At 44.8% G+C, this 18,664-nt stretch overlaps 1 protein-coding gene and 1 long non-coding RNA gene across 6 annotated transcripts in view; one reads left to right on the top strand and one right to left on the bottom strand.

The window, feature by feature from the left end:
* Positions 1 to 721: 721 nt before the first annotated feature.
* Positions 722 to 4,653, bottom strand: LOC115067177. The gene is made up of 3 exons (XR_003846615.1): positions 4,505 to 4,653; positions 3,047 to 3,272; positions 722 to 778 (listed from the first exon to the last, which is right to left on the bottom strand). It is a non-coding gene; the product is annotated as an uncharacterized LOC115067177 (long non-coding RNA).
* A 23-nt stretch (positions 4,654 to 4,676) lies between these two features.
* Positions 4,677 to 18,664, top strand: part of Sh2d4a (SH2 domain containing 4A) — a 69,620-nt gene continuing 55,632 nt past the window's right edge. Inside the window, exons 1-3 of one of the 5 annotated variants that reach the window (XM_017802573.2) lie at positions 4,677 to 4,768; positions 5,028 to 5,139; positions 10,911 to 11,286. In XM_017802573.2, the coding sequence (XP_017658062.1) occupies positions 11,106 to 11,286 (181 nt within the window). In that variant the 5' untranslated portion in view covers positions 4,677 to 4,768; positions 5,028 to 5,139; positions 10,911 to 11,105. The other 4 variants (XM_029554616.1, XM_029554614.1, XM_029554613.1 and 1 more) reach the window with 4 other exon arrangements.

The following is an 18,664-nucleotide window of genomic DNA, read 5'->3' on the forward strand; positions in this document are numbered from 1 at the left end:
AGCCCATGTGACCCCTGAGGAACAGATCCTCAAATGACCTTTAGAGTAAAAATAATTTGTTTTATCTGGGCCAACTGTTGGTCTTAAACACCCAAAAGGAAAGTAAAACCAAAGATTAAAGGGATCAATATAATTCTTTAAGAGTCCATGTGTATAGCTAAAGGCTACATAACAAGAAACAAAGCCAGAAAGGAGATACCTTCCTTTGAGTTGTTGACCAGGGTGTCCCAAGAGACTCCTGTGGTGTTTAGATTTTGGTCTGTTAATAGTATAGTAATACCTGCAGCGAGGACTGGCCAGACAGTAACCCAGCATAGAACTGGGGAAGTGAACAGCAGACCCCAATCTTATCTAAAGGAATATTGGCAACTGATTGCTGCTAGATGAGGAAGAGCTGATCTTCCTAAAACAAGGAACTCTAGATAGACTGACTAGATTCAGTGGATGGACAAGCACTGGAGAATGGCTGGGGGCACTGACAACACAGTGGACAATAATAGTGATTACAGCATATATGGGCTCCAGTGGTGGGGGGGTAGACTATGGGAGGGTGCCATTTGGGATGTGGGTATATAGATGAATATGGTTGTTTGGGATGTTCTGTATGAAATACACACAAAAAAATCAACAAATAAAAAATGAGGTATATTTGAGGAAGAAGCATAAAAATTTGCTTCATGTTAATTAGCAGAGGTGAAACACATTAACATTGAAACCTACCTGATCACTTTATATCCATGCTCAGGTGCCAAGGATCTCAGAAAGTAACCGACTGTGACTAGTAATCAGATACATAGAGATTAGAGATGCATGTGCAAACATCTAAGTGTTAGTAGCATTAAAAATGAGTTATTCTGTATGAAACAGTATATTTTAAAATGAAACGGAGACTTTTTTAAAGGTTAAAACCTCATTCAATTTCATGTCTTATAGAGTTTATACTGAGTTCAATATTGAATAACTGTATTAATTCAACTGTGAACCTAAAAATTTACAGCCAATTTTGAAAGAGATGCATCTTTGCTCCGGAAACTGTTATTGAATATGTTAATGCTGTAATGAAATGCTTCTTCTAATCATGTGGTTATTAAATAAGTAATTTTAAAAAATACACAAAAGCTTTGAAAAACATACACAAAATATGATTACACATTTCTTTTCACATGTGAAAAGAATGTCTGCCTATATTTGTTCATGTCAATTAACTTTTTTTCTTTTCATTCCTGAAGTCCATATTAATAAAATTCAGCTCACATCTTAAAAAAAAGAAAAAAGATATGAACCCCCATGCCTAGGTATACCTCATTCCTTCATTTCTTTTTAAAATTGGCTTGTTTTTTTTTTTAATGTAAGTGTGTGTCTGTGTATGCCACATGTGTGCAGGTGCTCATGAAGGCCAGAGATGAGTGTTAGATGTCCTGGAGCTGGAATTACAGGCTGTTGTGAGCAGCCTGGTGTGGGTGTTAGGATCTGAATTCCTGTTCTCTGGAGTTAAACACTCTTTACTCCTGAGCCATCTCCCCAGTCCCTATAACTCACTTCCATAATATACCTTGACCTTTAACTTAGTAAAAGGGCAAAGTGGCTTCCTTATCTTCTTGACAGCAATCAGGCTATGTTGCGCAACTCCAGCGGGCACTTTCATATATATCACTGTCTCTGTGCTTGACCTCTACACAGTTGTACACATGGTATATATGTGATACACTTGACAGTCCTGAGCAGCAGGGCTCCTCCCAGCTGTAACAAAAGAACCCAACCACACACAAACCACCAGAGAGAAGAGATGGTTACACACACAGGAAAAAGGCTCATGGCATGAAGGGGAACGGGAGAAATGGGATAAAAGGGAAGTCTTGGGTTCAAGTTGAGTGAATGACTATAGTTTCTGCACAGTCTGTGTTCATTTGGACTAATGTTCATTCAACTGCCATTGCTTAGATATCAATACCTGCTATAGGCATTAGACTTTGGATTCAGGGTATCAGTGGCATCTATGATATCAAAGGGAAGCTGAAATATGCACTAAGCTACTCTATGTGGCAGGACCACGGCATCAGGGACCCAGACTATCAACTCTGCTGTTCCTCAGTATCACCACTAGGCCTAGCCTCTACCAGGTATTCATTAAAATGTTTCCTGGATGATATTGGTGCATGAGGCAGGGACTGTTTCTGAATGGGGGTGGGGGTTATGCAAATGCAAAGTTTCCCAAAGACTGATGTTTAAGGGGGAGGTGAAGTTTTCTTAAGGTACGTCAAGGAAGACATTTTAGACAATGGACCCATTGTGAGGCTGCAGAGCCTGTGTAGGTTTGGGGCTTGGAACATACCAGATTTTAAGAAGGTTGGCTGTCTAGCAAAAAGGTGATAAGGCTGAAGAGCTTAGTGTTGGATTATCCTGGCTCTTGAAAGTTGCTAAGTAATTCTAGTCTTCATTCTTTAGGCAAGAGAGAGGATGGGCATCAAAAGTATTTCAGCAACTGAATGGTGGATCAGAGGTGGCACTGAAGAGGATTAGTTCAACAACTGAGTTCACAACCTGGACATCCTGGGGCAGAGAGTCTGAGAATGAGAACTGCCACCTTGTCCTTATTCTATCACCAGAAAATGCTGGGGCCCTGCAATATTCTACTTCTTGGCTCTGGGATGAGGTATGGGATGTGTGTTTAAATAAGCTTGTTAAGTGCTTAAATCAGCTATCCGGGGGCTGGAGACATGGTTCGGCAGTTAAGAGCACTGCACAGGGTCTGGGTTCAATTCCTAGCACCTATATGGCAGCTAACAACCAACTGTAACTCCACTTCCAGGGGATCTGACACCTTCTTGTGACCACAGACATTGCATGATCCAGGTGCATTTAAGTACATGCAAGCAATACATTCATATACATAAAATAAAAATAAAAACAAATTTCTTAAATAACCTATCTGGGTAATTTTCTGTATATGAAAGCAGGCTAAAATGATCTTAGAAACAAGACCAGTGAGAGAACACATTAGTTATCTACTGCCGTGTAACAAACCACTCCAAACTTACTGACTTACTACGATAGGACTGGACCACCTGGAAGGACATAGATCAGGGATTTGGGAGCGGCTTAACTGAGCAGTCTGATGAATTTTTGGTGCTGATGTTCTAGGCCAGAGCTGCAGTAATCGCAAAACTTGATAGCAGCTGAGGATCCTGTGAAGCTTCCTTCTGTGGGTTTGGCCATAGTGCCTCTCCCAGTGGGTCTCTCTGTAGGATTGCTCCACACGGCAGTTCTTTTCTCTGAAAATAAATGTTCCAAAGGTGTGGGAGAGATGGAGAGAGAGAGGACCACTGTAGGTAGAGAGAGGGGAAGTAGTGGGGACAGCCAGACTGAGACAGAAGAAGCAGGTGTTTCTCTTTATTGTTTTCAAACAGGGTCACTGTGCATCCCGGATTTAGCCTGAAACTGTGTAGCCCACGTCGGCCTTGGACTTGTGATCCTTCTACTTCCTGAGTATCTGAGTGCTGGGGTAACATGTCTGTGGCCCTTCCACAATTTGGTCTAAGAGATGACATACCATCACCTCTGCTATGTTCTATTGGGCCCACAGACCAACTCTGGTACAGCAAGGGTTTGATTACTTCAGCTAGGATATTTGGGGATAGCCTGGAGTCCAGGTAAGACGAGAGACAAAATCCATGACCTCGGTATGAGGAACATGGAATTAGAGTGCATGATGAGAAAGGATATGGGTTAATGTGTTTGAACACTTACTACATGCCCAGAACTGTTCTAAGTATTTTGCACATATTATCTCACTTAACTCTCATCACAACTTAATGGGAGCAGGCATTGCTAAATATCCTGAGGGAGAAACTGAGGTACAAAGGGGTTAACAACAAAGAGAGAGAGGGCTGTTAAAAAGAAGGACTTGTCAGGTCCTGGAGACAGAACAAATGTGGAGGAGAACTATCATCAGTGTCCTGTGGGATTTTAGCTGGCTGATGGGCTATTCATCAAGCTCCTTAACCTCTCCGTAAGGAGTGGTGAATACTTTGAGCAGACAACCAGAGGAGAATCACATGCCAGTCTAAAGCACCCCCTGGCCATGAATTTCAATGTAGTGGGAACTAAGCCTAGGACCAGAAACCAGACCTCCAGCATGGTTCCTAAATAGCTGGGAATTGTTTTCTCAGAATGTAGGGTCTGATCTCTGTCTTAAGGCTCTAATAGATTTTTTTTGCGACTTGAAAAGGCTAAGATAGAAAAGGTTTCAGCCCAGCATGACAGGCTTCTAAGTAGGTTGGATAGAGTCCTACCACAGTCCAACACCCACTATCTGGGGTCGGTTTCCCTCTACACCTTCCTCTCCAACGGAAGAGGCCCTTCAACCTTTTCAACCGGCTAAACCTTCCTCCTCCCGCAGTCTCTGTGCTCCGCACCATTCAGGTCTGGTTCAAACTGGCTGAGATTCACTGGATTCTTTTCCCTTCATCCTCACCCCACCCCCTTTTTTCCCCAGTTTTCTCACGATGGCTGCCATTTTCAGTCTCCAACTTTCCAGCCTTTCTCCTCTTCGATCGTGTTCTGTAAAGTCACAGTAACAAGGGCCTCAGAGTTTGATAATTTACTTAATGTCAACAAAAGGAAAAAAAAAAAAAAGACAGGAACAGAGCCTGAGAGAGGCGAGCCAAGTTGGCCTGCCGGACCAGGGTAACCCAGCCGGCCTGCGCGCCTCTCCAGGCAGCACCGTAGTAGTTGAGCACCGCACGGGTAGGCCGCTGTGGTGAACAAGGTGCGCAGACCCGCTGGGATGGCGAGACAAGACGCGCAGCTGGCCAACACCACACTTGGTTAACTAAGCGCAGAGGGCGGGTGGCCTTGCTGTCCCTGGCCCCGGCAGCCCAGCCTCGCCTAGTGGCCCTGGAGCGTCTCCAGCACCCGGGTGGGGCCTGGAGCGAGCGCCCCGTCAGTCACCCCGGCATGTGGGCGCGGCGGGGCGGGCCGGGGCTGCGGGCTGGACGCTGAGTGTCCTTCTGGGTCTGTTTGTCCAGCCAGCCCGCGCAGATCGCGGCGCCCCTGCCTGGCCCTCCTCTTCTCGGACAGCTCCTGGGGGCCAGCTGAAGGTGGCCGGTGCTTGGCCCCCTTGCCCATGGTCCTGAGCAGGTCGGTATGTGACCTGGTGGGGAGGACGCTGGGGCGCACAGCCTGCGCGAAGGCTGGCCCCGATGTGGGTCACCAGAGTGAGTGGGGAGCCGCAGGGGCCGGAGCCCGAGGGTGCAGAGACCCGGCCCACGCGCCCCTCCCACTGGTCCCTCCTCCGCCGGCCCCCGGCGGGCTCAGGTGCCGGGCTGAGCCGGTGAGCGCGGCCGCGGCTGGTGTCCGGTGTCCGGTGTCCGGTGTCGGGTGTCTGCAGCCGCGGGCCTGGTGAGTGTCGGCTTCGAGGGCAGGGAGCCTGGGATCCAGACACCCGGAGCCTCCAGTGGGAGAGTTGGAGGGGATTTGGCGTCCTTGGGGAAGTTGTGGGGTCCGGGCGGGGACACGCGTGTCGCGGCGGTGTTGCAGGCTGGCGCCGGTGGCTATGCCCGCCCCGGAGCAGGTGCGGCCCGCGGCGGCCACCTGGGAGGATGTGGGCCACTAGGGAATGCTAGATGGCCACCCGGGATTGCTAGTGGCCACTCGGGATCGCTAGTGGCTACTCTCGAGATCTGTGCCGGCAGTGGTATTGGCGACCAGATGTTGGGTAAAGCCATGTGGCCTTGGTTGGCCAGGAGACTTTCCACGGGGAGAGTCTTGGAACTGGTTTCAGCCCTCGCAGAACACCCTGGGCGGGTTCCTCACGCGTGGACACCCAGGGGCACCCCCACGTGGGATAGGGAGTGACCTGAGGCCCTGTAGCCTCCCCACCGCCCTGGGCCGAGGCTCAGTCTGGACCCAGAACCCGGCCCCAGTCTGGTGGGCCATGAGTTTTCACTACAAAGTGAGCCTAACCCTGGCTATCCTGCCCTAGTGCTTCGTGGGCCGATGGAATCAGTGTTTGTAGGTGTTTGCTTACTGAAGTCTTCCTTACCAAATGTCTTCCCAAAGGTCTCAAAAGGGTGACTGTCTCTTCCTCAACACCTTCCCTTGGATTGCTTGTGTAACAAAACAGCTTAGTTATAATTTTTTAATTGAATAAATAAATGTAAGGCATATTTAGGCATAGATTTGCCACAAGTGGACTTTTCTCTGTAAATCTGTATGTGAACTTACCAAATTGCTGTCAGCATTTACAATTCATTTTATTCTCAAAAACAAGCCTTTTGCATATAGATAAATAAGAAAAATTTGAATTAAAAAAAACTGAAAGACAGAGCCAGATGTTTAAAAAGGGATCAGAATTTAAGCCAGGTTCCTAACTTTAGAGAGATACTGCACATACCACAGTATTTTTATGTGTCCTTGAGCTGTATTTCAGATCTTAAGAGTATTGTTTTAAAATTTTATTATTATTGTCCTGGCTTAATTAAAAACACAATTGTATTGTAGAAAAGTGGAAGGTGTGAGATTCAGGGTAGATTTATGGGTATTCTGAGAGTTTGATTGACCTATGACCCTTTTAAAAAAAACTGATTTTTAGAATAAACAGGAAGTGTGGGTTTTTGCTTGTTCTTTGTCTCTCTAAGGAAGGTGCTGTAGGAGAGGAAGATAAGGTAGGTGAGCTTTACTTTTTAATGGGTCTCGGATAACTGGAAACTTGCTGTACTTAGTCTATGAGATGCAGAGGTCACTGAGTCAATCAGTGCCAGCCATGACTGCTTGTTCTGTCAGGGAGTCAATGGAGGAAAACCCCTAGCCAGTTAGTTTCCTCATATCTATTTCCTGTTCCCTGACTCCTCTTGAGAACTTCACAGTAGATTTTATCTCATTATCCCCAAATTATAAGATTCTGAGGTTCATTTTACAGATGGAGAAGCTAAGTAGGAAGATTTGAAATGACATCCCAAAGTCACACAGCTCACTGGAGGCTGTGCTGGGAGTTGGGAGTTGTGTCCTTTTGGGGGTGTCCTGTGAGTTCACTGCTGTGCTGGTGTCTACTAGGTAGAAGCCTTAGGGTGGGGGTGACAGGGAATTCACCTCCGAGTGAATCAACAGTCCAATGTGACATGCATATTCAACAGCATGGTCACACTCTTTTGCCAGCTGTAGTGCTTACTTATTCTCTGAGGACACAAGGAACCCAGTGTCTTTTCTTCAAGACTGATTAAGTTGGGCCTGGTGATCAGTGCCTATAATCTCAGTTACATGTGAGACAGAGGCAGTCAGGATGGAAAGTTTAAGGCCTGCCCATGCTAGAGTGCATCCCAGGCAACTTAGACTCTTTCTCAAAAGATAAAGTAAAAAGAGGGCTGAGGACGCAGCTCAGGATAGAGAGCTTACCTAACGTGCAAAGGCCTGTGTTCAGTCCCCAATACTACAAAACAAAACAAAGGTGACTGATGAGTTTACTTTAATGCTTTGGTCCTAAAGGTAAAACAAAGCAAAAGAGTTTGCACATCTCCTCACAGAGGTGCCGTGGGGCTAAGTATCTGGAGAGCGAAAAAGGCAAAAATACCCACCACTGGGCCAGTGTGGCAGGCAGTTCAGTGCTCTTTCCTGGGTGGAGAGTTTTCAGTATCTGGCCTCCCCTAAGCTTATCTATAGTTGACAGGGTGGGGCTCCTGCCCCTGAGAGGCACTTGCTGAAGTAACTTCACTTCAGCTGTTTTCCTGCTGTGGGGATCTGCTGGGCTTCATTCTGAAATTTCACATGCGGCATCATGTCCAGCTGACGTGCTGATTTAGGGCTCAGAGCAACCACATAGAAGGGCTTCTGTGTGGTGGATACAGTAGCTGCCCAGTTCTGCCACTTCCCAGCTATTGACCCTCTGTGCTCTGTGTTTCTCATCTGTGAAATGGGACTGACCTGGAAGGGTTAGAGAGCAGACTAAGTAAGTTAACGCAGAGAACAGTTAAGTGTCAGTTCTGTTATCAGAGCATTCTGGGCAGGACCAGGGGAGGAATATTTTCCTGGCTCTTTGAGGGAGTTAATTTTAGGCTCTTTCTGATCCTCCAATCCTATTCACTCCATTCAAACTGGGATAGAGTTGAAGATTCAGACCTCATCAACCATTTATTTTCTACCATGTTCTGAGGGAGTCAACCACTGTGGTCATGGAATGTGCCTGGGCTTCCTGGAATTTCAAGGAGTCATTCACTTTGTTTACCTACCACTTTACCTCAGAACCGCGGAGTCACATGTACCAAGGAACCAGATTCAGCTCCTGGAAGAAGAGTATTTTCTATAAACCCTTCCTTCAGTGTGGAGTTTGGCTCTACTCCATGAGAAAATGCTAGAACCCAAAAGTCACAAGACATTCACTCCCTGCTGTGGAACCCTTTGAGGACCATCCCAAAGCCATATGCAAATTTGGCCAGAAGTCCTTCCCTGAGAGGTGTGCCTGGCTGAGTTATAGTCGGTGGCATTGTCTTTAATGCTGTTTAAACTTTCTCTTTATTTGCGTTCCTTTTGAATTCCAGTAGTTGAACTCTGTGGGAGCACACAGGGTGCAGGTAACAAGAGCAGTTATACTTCAAGGCCTCTGCTGTACAGTGACTAGTTGGTGAATCTAAATGCTATAGGTGCTCTGTGGTGCCTACAATTGAGCCTGCTTGTCTCAAAGAACTGTAGTCAGAAAGCCCCTTCACAAAGATGAGGAGGAAGAAGGAAAAGAAAGGGACCTGAACAAGAATTGAGAGCATTAGAACTCCAGCTGTAAACCGGGCGTGGTGGCACATGCCTTTAATCCCAGCACTCAGAAGGCAGAGGCAGGCGGATCTCTGTGAGTTCTGGGTTAGCCTGGTCTACAAGTGTTTGAGAGGGCATGACTAGAGGGCAAGACTGATGAAACACTGTAAGTGTGAAAGTAGTCGTTGAACATATATGAACATTCTGCAAGGTCACCAGGTTTCAAGTGTCTCTTTTCCAGATAACCTAATTTAATAAAATCTAAATTTACAGACCAGATAAACCTGTATGAGAATCTGTGTTGGAATCCCTGGGTGCAGTAGTGCATGTCTGTAATCCCAGTGTTTCCATTGGAGTCAGGAGACTCCTCAGAGCTCTGGGGCCAGCTAGCCTGCTTGGTCTATGCAGTGGTGAACCACCACAATAGAAACCTTTCCTGAAACAAGCTAGAAGGTCAGGACTGAATCTTGCGGTTGACTTCTGGCTTCTACATGCGTCTGGAGGCATGTGTACCCCCCAAAACACACATACGTACATGTCACACACACATCATACGCACACAAAGTGTGAAGGTTTTGGTATCTTAAAAAAATATATAACCTGGACTGGAGAGATGGCTCAGTGGTTAAGAGCACTGACTGCTCTTGCAGAGGGCCCAGGTTCAATTCCCAGCACCCACATGGCAGCTATGAACCGTCCTTAACTCCAGTTCCAGGGGAATCCGAAGCCCTCTTCTGACCCCTGTGGCATTGCATGACACAGGCGCACTCACATACATGCAGATAATACAGTCATACACATAAAATAAAAATAATAAAATATTAAAATATATATATATATATATATATATATAGCCATGTAAAACTGTGTAAAGCAAGGAGACTCAGCAGTTAAGAGCATTGATCGCTCTTGCAGAGGACCTGGTTTTGACTCTCAGCACCCACATGGCGGATAACAAGTATTTGTAACTCCAGTTCCAGGGGCTCCAATGCCCTCTTCTGACCTCTGCAGGCATTGCATAACACAGGTGCACTTACATATATGCAGACAATACACTCATAAACATAAAAAAAGCAAGGTGACTCAGCAGTTAAGAGCATTGATCGCTCTTGCAGAGGACCTGGTTTTGACTCTCAGCACCCACATGGCGGATAACAAGTATTTGTAACTCCAGTTCCAGGGGCTCCAATGCCCTCTTCTGACCTCTGCAGGCATTGCATAACACAGGTGCACTTACATATATGCAGACAATACACTCATAAACATAAAATAAAAATAATAAAATATTTTAAAGTTATTTTAAAAACTGTGTAAAGCAAAATGAGACCTAAAAGAATTGTCACCTTCTCATACTACCAGTGTGACACCATGCATGCCTGAGTCCACAATGTCTTCTCAAGAATCTTCCCGATAAACTTAGAAGTCAAAGATAGAAGCCAGTGACTGCTTCTTCCCACAGGTTATCTGGTCTGTAAATTTAGAGTTTATTAAATTACGTTGTCTGGAAAAGAGACACTTGAAACCTGATGATATTCCAGAATGTTCATGTATGTTCTCTTTTGAACCTTCGTTGTTCTTGTAGCTCTGCTGGCCTATCTGGAAAAAGCACATAGCTGCATCTATGTGGTGCTGTGCTTAAAAGAAAATACAAAATGACATTAACAAAAACAACAAAACCCAAACACTACACTGTGCCCTAATTTTCATTCCATTTTACTTTTTTTTGAGTATGGCACTGTCCCTCAAAAAAAAAAAAAAATCTCAAAATAATACTTTCTTTTGAAATAAGTTATTTGGGGAGAATATTTCCATTTCTTCCTGTGACTTTTGTTGTTACTGTTTTTTGATTCTCTGTTCAGCTTTGTAGCTGGCAGTTTAGAAGGCTCCGAGGTAATAATATGTTTGTTTACTTGGGAGAAACTCTGTTAAAATTTCTGTTTCTCTGACATTGACCTGTGTAAAGTTAGGGTTGGTTCTGTTTTCTGAGAGTATCTCTGAAAATTATGGGATAGAGGTTACACAATCTCTTAACACATTGTGCCTTGGCTTTCCTTCTGTTTCCCTTTCAACTGAAAAATGAAACTGTGTTTACTCCCAGCTTTGTGTATTAGCCTGTTTCTGCCCAGAATCTGCACATTTTAATGCCTGGTTTGGTCTGTTGCTCTTTGCAGGTTTGTTCACTGAGCGGCATTTACAACAGGAGCCACTTTGCTGAATTCCTGCCCCAGTGGGTCAAGATTGCTGAGGTGTTCTAGTCTCTGGGAAGGTCTGTGGAGGTGCGCAGCGGCCAGTCTACCAGGAACGTACCTGCAAGCCGTTTTCAGGGACTTCTGCCACAGGTGTAAAAGTTCTTGTGACCAGCAAAGATGCTGAGACAGATACTGTCGGAGATGTACATAGATCCTGACCTGCTGGCGGAGCTCAGCGAGGAGCAGAAACAGATCCTGTTCTTCAAGATGAGGGAGGAACAGATCCGACGATGGAAAGAAAGAGAAGCAGCCATGGAAAGAAAGGAGTCTTTGGCAGTGAAATTGAGACCAAAGAAAGGTAAACCTAGCCTTGTCGGTGCTACGGGTGTGTTAACAGAAGAACCACTGCCTTGTTGGAAGAGCTCACGCCAGTCACAAACTGGCCAGGATTACAATTTTGCAGACAGAGCCTAATGTTACTGGGCTTCTTACAGTGCGTTTTATCAACTTGAAGTCTGCCTTTGCTCACAAACAACACTTACCATGGAGTTGGATAACCATAAGCAAGTCTCATACTTAAAATCAGATTGACCTTTAGCTATGATGAAAAGCTGGTGCTAGGGAACAGGGGTGTAGCTCAGTGGTAGAGCACAACCTAGTGAGTTCCATCCCCAGAACCTCCAAAAGAATAAGAGCCATCCTAGGGGTTGACTTGAGGGGAATTCAGGAAGATCTCTATCCCCTTTACTGACTTAGCATTTTATCACCAACGACACAGAGTCCTTATACTGGTATCTGTATAGCAATTGTGATTATGTTTCATAGACCTCAAGGAATTTAAAAAAATATCACTTTGAGGGATGCCTCGTAAAATGTAAGGAATTTAATTAAAGAAAGCAACTCATAATATGTTTAGTGTTGAGTGTTTCCTTCACAGTGGAATGAATCCATGAAATCCTAGTTTGAGAGGATTCTTTTGGGACCATCAGAGGAGGAATTCATTGTCTATTAAAACCTAAAACATACATCCATGACATAGGAAAGGGCATGTTAACCACCCCCTCACAGGCTCTGTCATGGGGCAATACCTAAGTTGCTTTTTAAAAAGCAAACAAGCAGTTTTCAAAGTCTCCTACTGATGTATTCATGACCAATTTGTCATTTTTTATTTAACCAGGGAAAGTAAAATTTTATAAAAGCAGTCAGAATTTTAAAGTTTGAGACAATACATCTCATTTGCATGCTTGGTAGATACACAGATTCAAAATGGAAATCAGTTTAGCATCCTTTACTTCCTGTTGTTTCTTTATTAAAATAGTTTTCAATGATGTCTTTATACCAATAAAAAAATAAAATATGAGTCAGGTGTGATGGTGCACACCATTAGTCCCAGCACTTGGAAGGCAGAGGTAGGTGGGTTTCTGTGAATTGGAGTCCAGCTTGGTCTACATAGCGAGTTCCAGGCCAGCTAGGACTACAGGGAGACTCTGTCTTAAAAAGACAAAAAAAAAAAAAAAAAAAAAAAAAAAATTGGGGTTTTTTATTCTTTTATGTTACACATCATATATAATATAGGGGGTGGGGTGCAGATGGATGGTAGAGTGCTTGCCCAGCATGTGCAAAGCCCTGGGGTCGATCCCAAAAGAGAACAACAACCAAAAACTGATATGTAAACTAAGCAAATATAACAGTTTGTTGGTATTTCCAACACTATGTGAAACACATTATGCCTAATCTTCCCAAAATTTGTGCAAAGTTAGTATTAATTATCTTGTTTTATAGGCATAGAAACTTAGAGAAGTTATGTCAGAAGAGCACACCCCTTATAGATGCTCAGATCCTCTGGGTTTCACAATGCGCTATTGGAATTAGAACTTTTCCTTCAGAAAAGGCAACATACTGAAATGAAAGCATTCACAACCGGCTTATCTGCTCATGTCTTTGCAGTCCTACTCAGAGTTTATCAAGCAGAGCTGGCCTGTCCTCAGCACCAGAGTCACTGAGAACCCAATGAGTTGGTGTGATGGGGTAACTTCAGAGGCTGCAAGAGCAAAGGGACTCTTGCCCTGGGGCCTTCGGGCTGGACCCTTTCCTAGACTTGGGCTTTTCCAATTTGTTGAGTTGCTTTCCTTGTGATAACTTAAGGCAATTATTTCAATTTCTTGGCTTAAATATTTCCTTGTAGAGTTTTGAATTGACCTTGCAGAAAATCTGTATTATCTTATTAGGTAAATGATCATGAAAATAAGTGTGCTAATATACCTCGGTGACGGTTTTATCAATACCGCATATCAAAGGTTTATTATTACCTTAAATCCCTTAGAAAGACAGTGTGCATTGAAACAGTTCCACTTGTGACCAGAGAGCAGGAAAAGGTTCCCCCACCTTCCCCACAAACAAAGTACTTCTTGTGTTTCCTCCTGCTCAGACTTTGGAGCTGAGTCTACCGACAGTCCAAGGCAGCATCACCACGTTGGCTGGCTAGTGGCTGCCTGGGGTGCTGTCTGGGCTGCGAGCCCACTAAGCCTATGTCCCACCCATGCTGGGCTCCTGTGAGGACCTTTCTCATTTCTGGCCCAGGGTTCCTACCTTTCCCAGCAGGTGCTGGCCTACTATTCTGCTATTCTGCTCAGCAGTTAGTAACCCAGCTAAGGCTTTGATGGCTTTCCCTTTGATTAAATGTATCCTATGCTTACCCCCATTCTGTTACACCTCTGGCTTCTTCACTTTACAAGTTCTTTAGTTATCTGATCTCTTCTCTATAAAAGCACAAACCACTGTGGTGAGTTTTTCCATATATATATATTTAAAATATGAGTTTTTGTGGAGGGTATGTGTACATGAGTGCAGGTACCCTTAGAGGCCAGAAGGGGGCATCAGAACCACTGGAACTGGAATTACCTGATGGGTACTGAGACCCAAACCCAGGTTCTCTACAAGAGCAGTACACAACCTTAACCACTGAGCCATCTCTCTAGCCCCTGCACTGTAATGAGTTTTCAGGGACTATCACTTAAATGTTTGTGGGTTTCGTATTACAAGAACTTGCCTACCTTTCTATAACTGTAAGGTTAATATAAGAGTGGATGAAAAAATAATTCAGCAGTAAGGATTTAACCAAAAATGTCAGAGAACTTGGGAATTCTCTGGTGGGACATTGTTATTCATAAAGCAGGAGAGAATGATGGGCTAGCCATGTTTGCCGAGTGACGACTAGAGGCCTGAGTACTGAAGCCAGTAGCCATACACGGCTATTGAGCATGTGGCACTACTCTGAACTGAGGTGTGCCAAATGCGTAAAGTAGCAGGGCTTGATGGCATAGGTCTGTAATCAAAGCTACTCTGAAGTCTAAGGCAGAAGGATGACCTGCCTGGGCTACAGAGTGAATCCAAGCCCAACCTGGGGAACTCAGTGAGACTATGTCTCCAAACAAAAAGTAAACAGGAGGACCAGAGAGATGGATCAGTGGTTAAGAGTGTGTACTACTCTTTCAGAGGACCTGAGCTAATTCCCAGCACCTACATGTTGCATTTTACAATTACTAGTAACTCCAGCCCTAGGGGATCTGAATCCTCTGGTCTCCATGGGCACCTGCACTAACATACACATACCCACACACAGAAACATGTGTAGACATAATTTAAAAGAAAATAAATCTGGAGCTGGGCATGGTGGCACACACCTATAGTCCCAGCACTTGGGAGGCAGAGGTAGGCAGATCTCTGTGAGTTCAAGGCCAGCCTGGTCTACATAGTGAGTTCCAGGATATCTGGGGCTACAGGGAGACCCTGCTTCAAAAAAAAAAAAAAAAGAAGAAGAAGAAGAAAATAAATCTGAAAAAACGTAAAAGGGTGAGGTGCTCCAGTGATGGCTCAGTGGCTAACGTGCTTGCTGGGCAAGCATGGGGACTGGAGCGCAGATCCCCAGGACCCAGATAAATGCTGGGTGGGTGGACTTGATGGCCTATAATTCCAGCCTTGGAAGGCAGAGACAGGGGATCACCAGAGTAAGCTGTCAGATCCCCAGGACCCAGGTAAATGCTGGGTGGGTGGACTTGATGGCCCACCTATAATTCCAGCCTTGGAAGGCAGAGACAGGGGATCACCAGAGTAAGCTGGCTAGCTAGAAGAGACATAAGGTAAGCTCTGGCTGTAACTGAGAGATCCTGTCTCAATGAATAAGGTGGAAGAAGAATCAAGGATAATTCCCAACACCAACCTTGAACTTCCCTCCACATGCATGCATAAACATGTGCAAGAGCACCCACATACATGTGCCCACACATGTAAATATGCACACACATACAGCAGGGGAGGGGGAGAGAGAGAGAGAGAGAGAGAGAGAGAGAGAGAGAGAGAGAGAGAGACATCTTAAAGCGATAGCTATAATTCAACCCCTCACCTACCATAACGAGACCCTGGGTTTAATCTGTAGTGCCTGGGGGAAAGGATAGAAACTACCAGATTTCAAGGACTCAAGTAGTAGGAACTTTTTTTAAAAATAGTATTTGGAAATTTATTATATTGAAATGATAGTATTTTGGAGATCTTGGATAAGATGCACTATTAAAGCTAATTTCACTTGTTTCTTCTGGTGTTAGGATGTGACTGCTGGAAAAGTTAGGATTATGGATGTGGCTCCCATTTGGACAGAGCTGTTCTAGACTCAGCAGGAGCCCAGTTGGCCTATTATTATGCTGTGTTTCATTCAGACTCCAAGAGGAGCACATTAATATGTTATCTCACTAAATAGTACCTATCAAGCCTGCAGCATGAAGTGTTGTTTACGTTTCACAGGTGAGAAAAATGAAGCTCAGAGTCGTTAATTAACTTGCCTTGGGCAAACAGCTGGTGAAAGTTGGAATGGACCCTGGCTCTGATTTCTCCCCAGACTTGTACAATGAACAAATCTGCTACATGGCAAGTTTAGCTGGGGTGTATGAACAGTTACTCTTGTCTGAAGGTTCTTTGTACATATTTAAAAAACATACGTTGGTACTGGGGACCTGCCAAAGCCTTTTTCCTGTGTGGTTTGTCATGCTAAGAAACAGAAGACATGGTCATTTAGCAGAGGATTCCCCAGCACTTGTTCACTGGGTCTCAATGAAGGAGACGGTGGGAGCCCAAAAACCCAGGCTAGGACTAGTGACCGTGAGTCATGTGCCCTTGGTACAGATTTGGACGCAATTCAATTTGCTGGATTCCTATTTTTACCAAAGGCAAGGCCCTATAGGTAAAATCTTCAGTTTCCATGAAATAATGGTGGAAGCATTGGTTTGTGTCACCACTGGCAGCCTCTACTCACCTCCATCTCCTAACCCAGAATGTATGGTAGACTAGCCGTGTCCTCCGGTGGCTGGCCTCAGTTTTTATCTCAGTCCATTCTGTACCCGGTCTGACTCTAAGAGGTCTCTGAGTCCTGCCTGGTCTCCCTTGTGTGTTTCTTGCTGTCTCCCTGGCTATTTCTTTTTCACCTCTCCTGCTGTCTGAATATTCATGTTCCCCCTTCCATACTGGTGGTTTCTAACTGTGAGATGAGGCTGGGCATCTATAAGAGGCAGCTCACAGACTCCTTTGATGATTTGCCAGAAAATGCACACGGTCAACATTTTTTGTCTCATTCCACAATGTTCTGACTCCTAATGCCCTTGACAGACTCCCCAGGATTCACAGATGCGAGAGTAAGAGTCTGTGCCATTTCCCCGGGGCAACTCTTGACAGCTTTAAATGTTAAACACCAGCCAAGTGACGCAAACCCATGTTGCCAAGTGGGACTTTTCACCAAGCTTTGGTCTCAGTGTCGGTTACCTCATCAACAGTTCCACTTAGATGGCCCATAAGCCCTGAAGCCTTGCCACACATCAAATTCCTCCCAGCTTTCTCTACTGTTTCCCACCAATTCCTGGTCCTGCCTGACACTCTACCATGACGGCTAGTCACCAGAGTCAGATACCTGAGGGCCACTCTGGTTCGTCTCTGATGCTCACCTATTCACCCAGTCACCAGATCTTATAGATTGTACGGAATCTCTTCTGTCCCATAGAGATTCCTCCCACCAGGGGGCTGGCCTATTAGTATGTTTCAGGCTTAAGCTCTGCATTACTACTGTCTCCCCCCATGAGACTCCAGTGAGGGCCACATTAGCTCCCTTATTTTTGCAAATAAAGGAACAAAGTTAAAGATGCAATTTTCAGGAATGGGTATTGAGAGCAGGATTTGAGCTCAGGTCTAGCTAAATGCCACATCTTTTCTGCCCCAGTTGTCTGGCCCTTTTGCCTTAAGATCTTGTCTCCTAGCTTTGAGCCAGCTGGTAGGCATGTCTTCTGGGGCATTACTGGGCTTCTTAGGCACCTTATTATTCTTGAGTCTTCGTGGTCTCCCTTTTCTGTGTAGTGCCTCTGTCTATCTTTTGACTAAAAGTATCACTTATCTGTTCACCACCTACTTCCCAGGACTGTGGTGCCATGTAGGTACCCTAACTTTCTTTTCTGTCCTTTGGTACCTAAGGTATGCATACAATTTTATTAATTACAAAAATGATGTGGGCTGGAGAGATGGCTCAGTGGTTAAGAGCACTGATTGCTCTTGCAGAGGACCCGAGTTCGACTCTCAGCATTCACATGGCAGTTAACAACTGTCGGTAATTCCAGTTCCAGGGAATCCAGTTCCATCTTCTGACTTCCACAGGCACGGGAATTGCACAACACAGGTGCAACTTACGCACATGTAGGCAATACACTCTTATACCTAAAATAAAAATAGTAAAAAAAATTTTTAAAAAATGGCTTTAGTGTTAATAACCCCAACATTGCTATCCTTGTTAGAAAATGTAGCAAACAAAGCAGAAAGCAACAATCACAGGTAGCTCGAGGAAGTCTTGTTAGAAATAGGCCTTGCCTTTCAGTAAAATGAACATGGAGCCAAATCTGGGCGTTCTGTATCCTGTGTTACCTCATGGCATAGGAAAGAATGTGTTTGATGTTAATGTAGGTGAACCGGCTTGCCCAGCATCCTGGTTCTTTTACTCTCAGTGTTTCAGTTTGGACCACACAGCAGAAGGCCTCCCTAAACACAGACTGTGCAGTCACACAGAGCAGTTCTGAATCTGTTCCCAATGTACAGTAGCCATAATATCATCTTGGGGACGTTCCTCTGAGCCTCAGTGGCCTCACAACAAACTGTAGTTAAGATTGGCCTGAGGTGCGGTAGCATGTAATAATGAATATGGCATGGGCACGCACCAAACAGACAGTGTTCATATTCCTGGAGACCTGGAGGCTGCTGACAGCTGGTGGTCATCTGTGGGTTTCTGGATCACTTGGAAGTGAGCATTCTTAGAAGAGAGAAAGGCCAGAGTGATGATGGGTACTACATGGGACTCTGGGGCTGCCATTTGTACAGGTAGCTTAGTATATTGGCAGATGCCCCACTTATATCACAGCCTGCATTTATAGCCAGTCCCAGTATCTTTGGGTTATGAATTCAAGTGTTTCATCAATTGGAAGTGAACCTATTAAAATATAGTTGTTCTGAACATGTTGCCTAGTTGTTTTGTGGTCATTGTTCCCTATATAACATACTGTAATGACTATTTACATAGTGTTTGCACTGTATTAGGTATGAAAAGTAGTCTGCAGGTATGGGTAGGTGCAAACAGCACACTCCTTTATGCACAAGACAAGTATCTATGGGTTTTGTCACTTTTATTTCAGTGTTGAGCATGGAATCCAGCGCCC

This window comes from Nannospalax galili, unplaced genomic scaffold, assembly GCF_000622305.1.
Source record: "Nannospalax galili isolate Female #2095 unplaced genomic scaffold, S.galili_v1.0 scaffold291, whole genome shotgun sequence".
NCBI lineage: Eukaryota > Metazoa > Chordata > Mammalia > Rodentia > Spalacidae > Nannospalax > Nannospalax galili.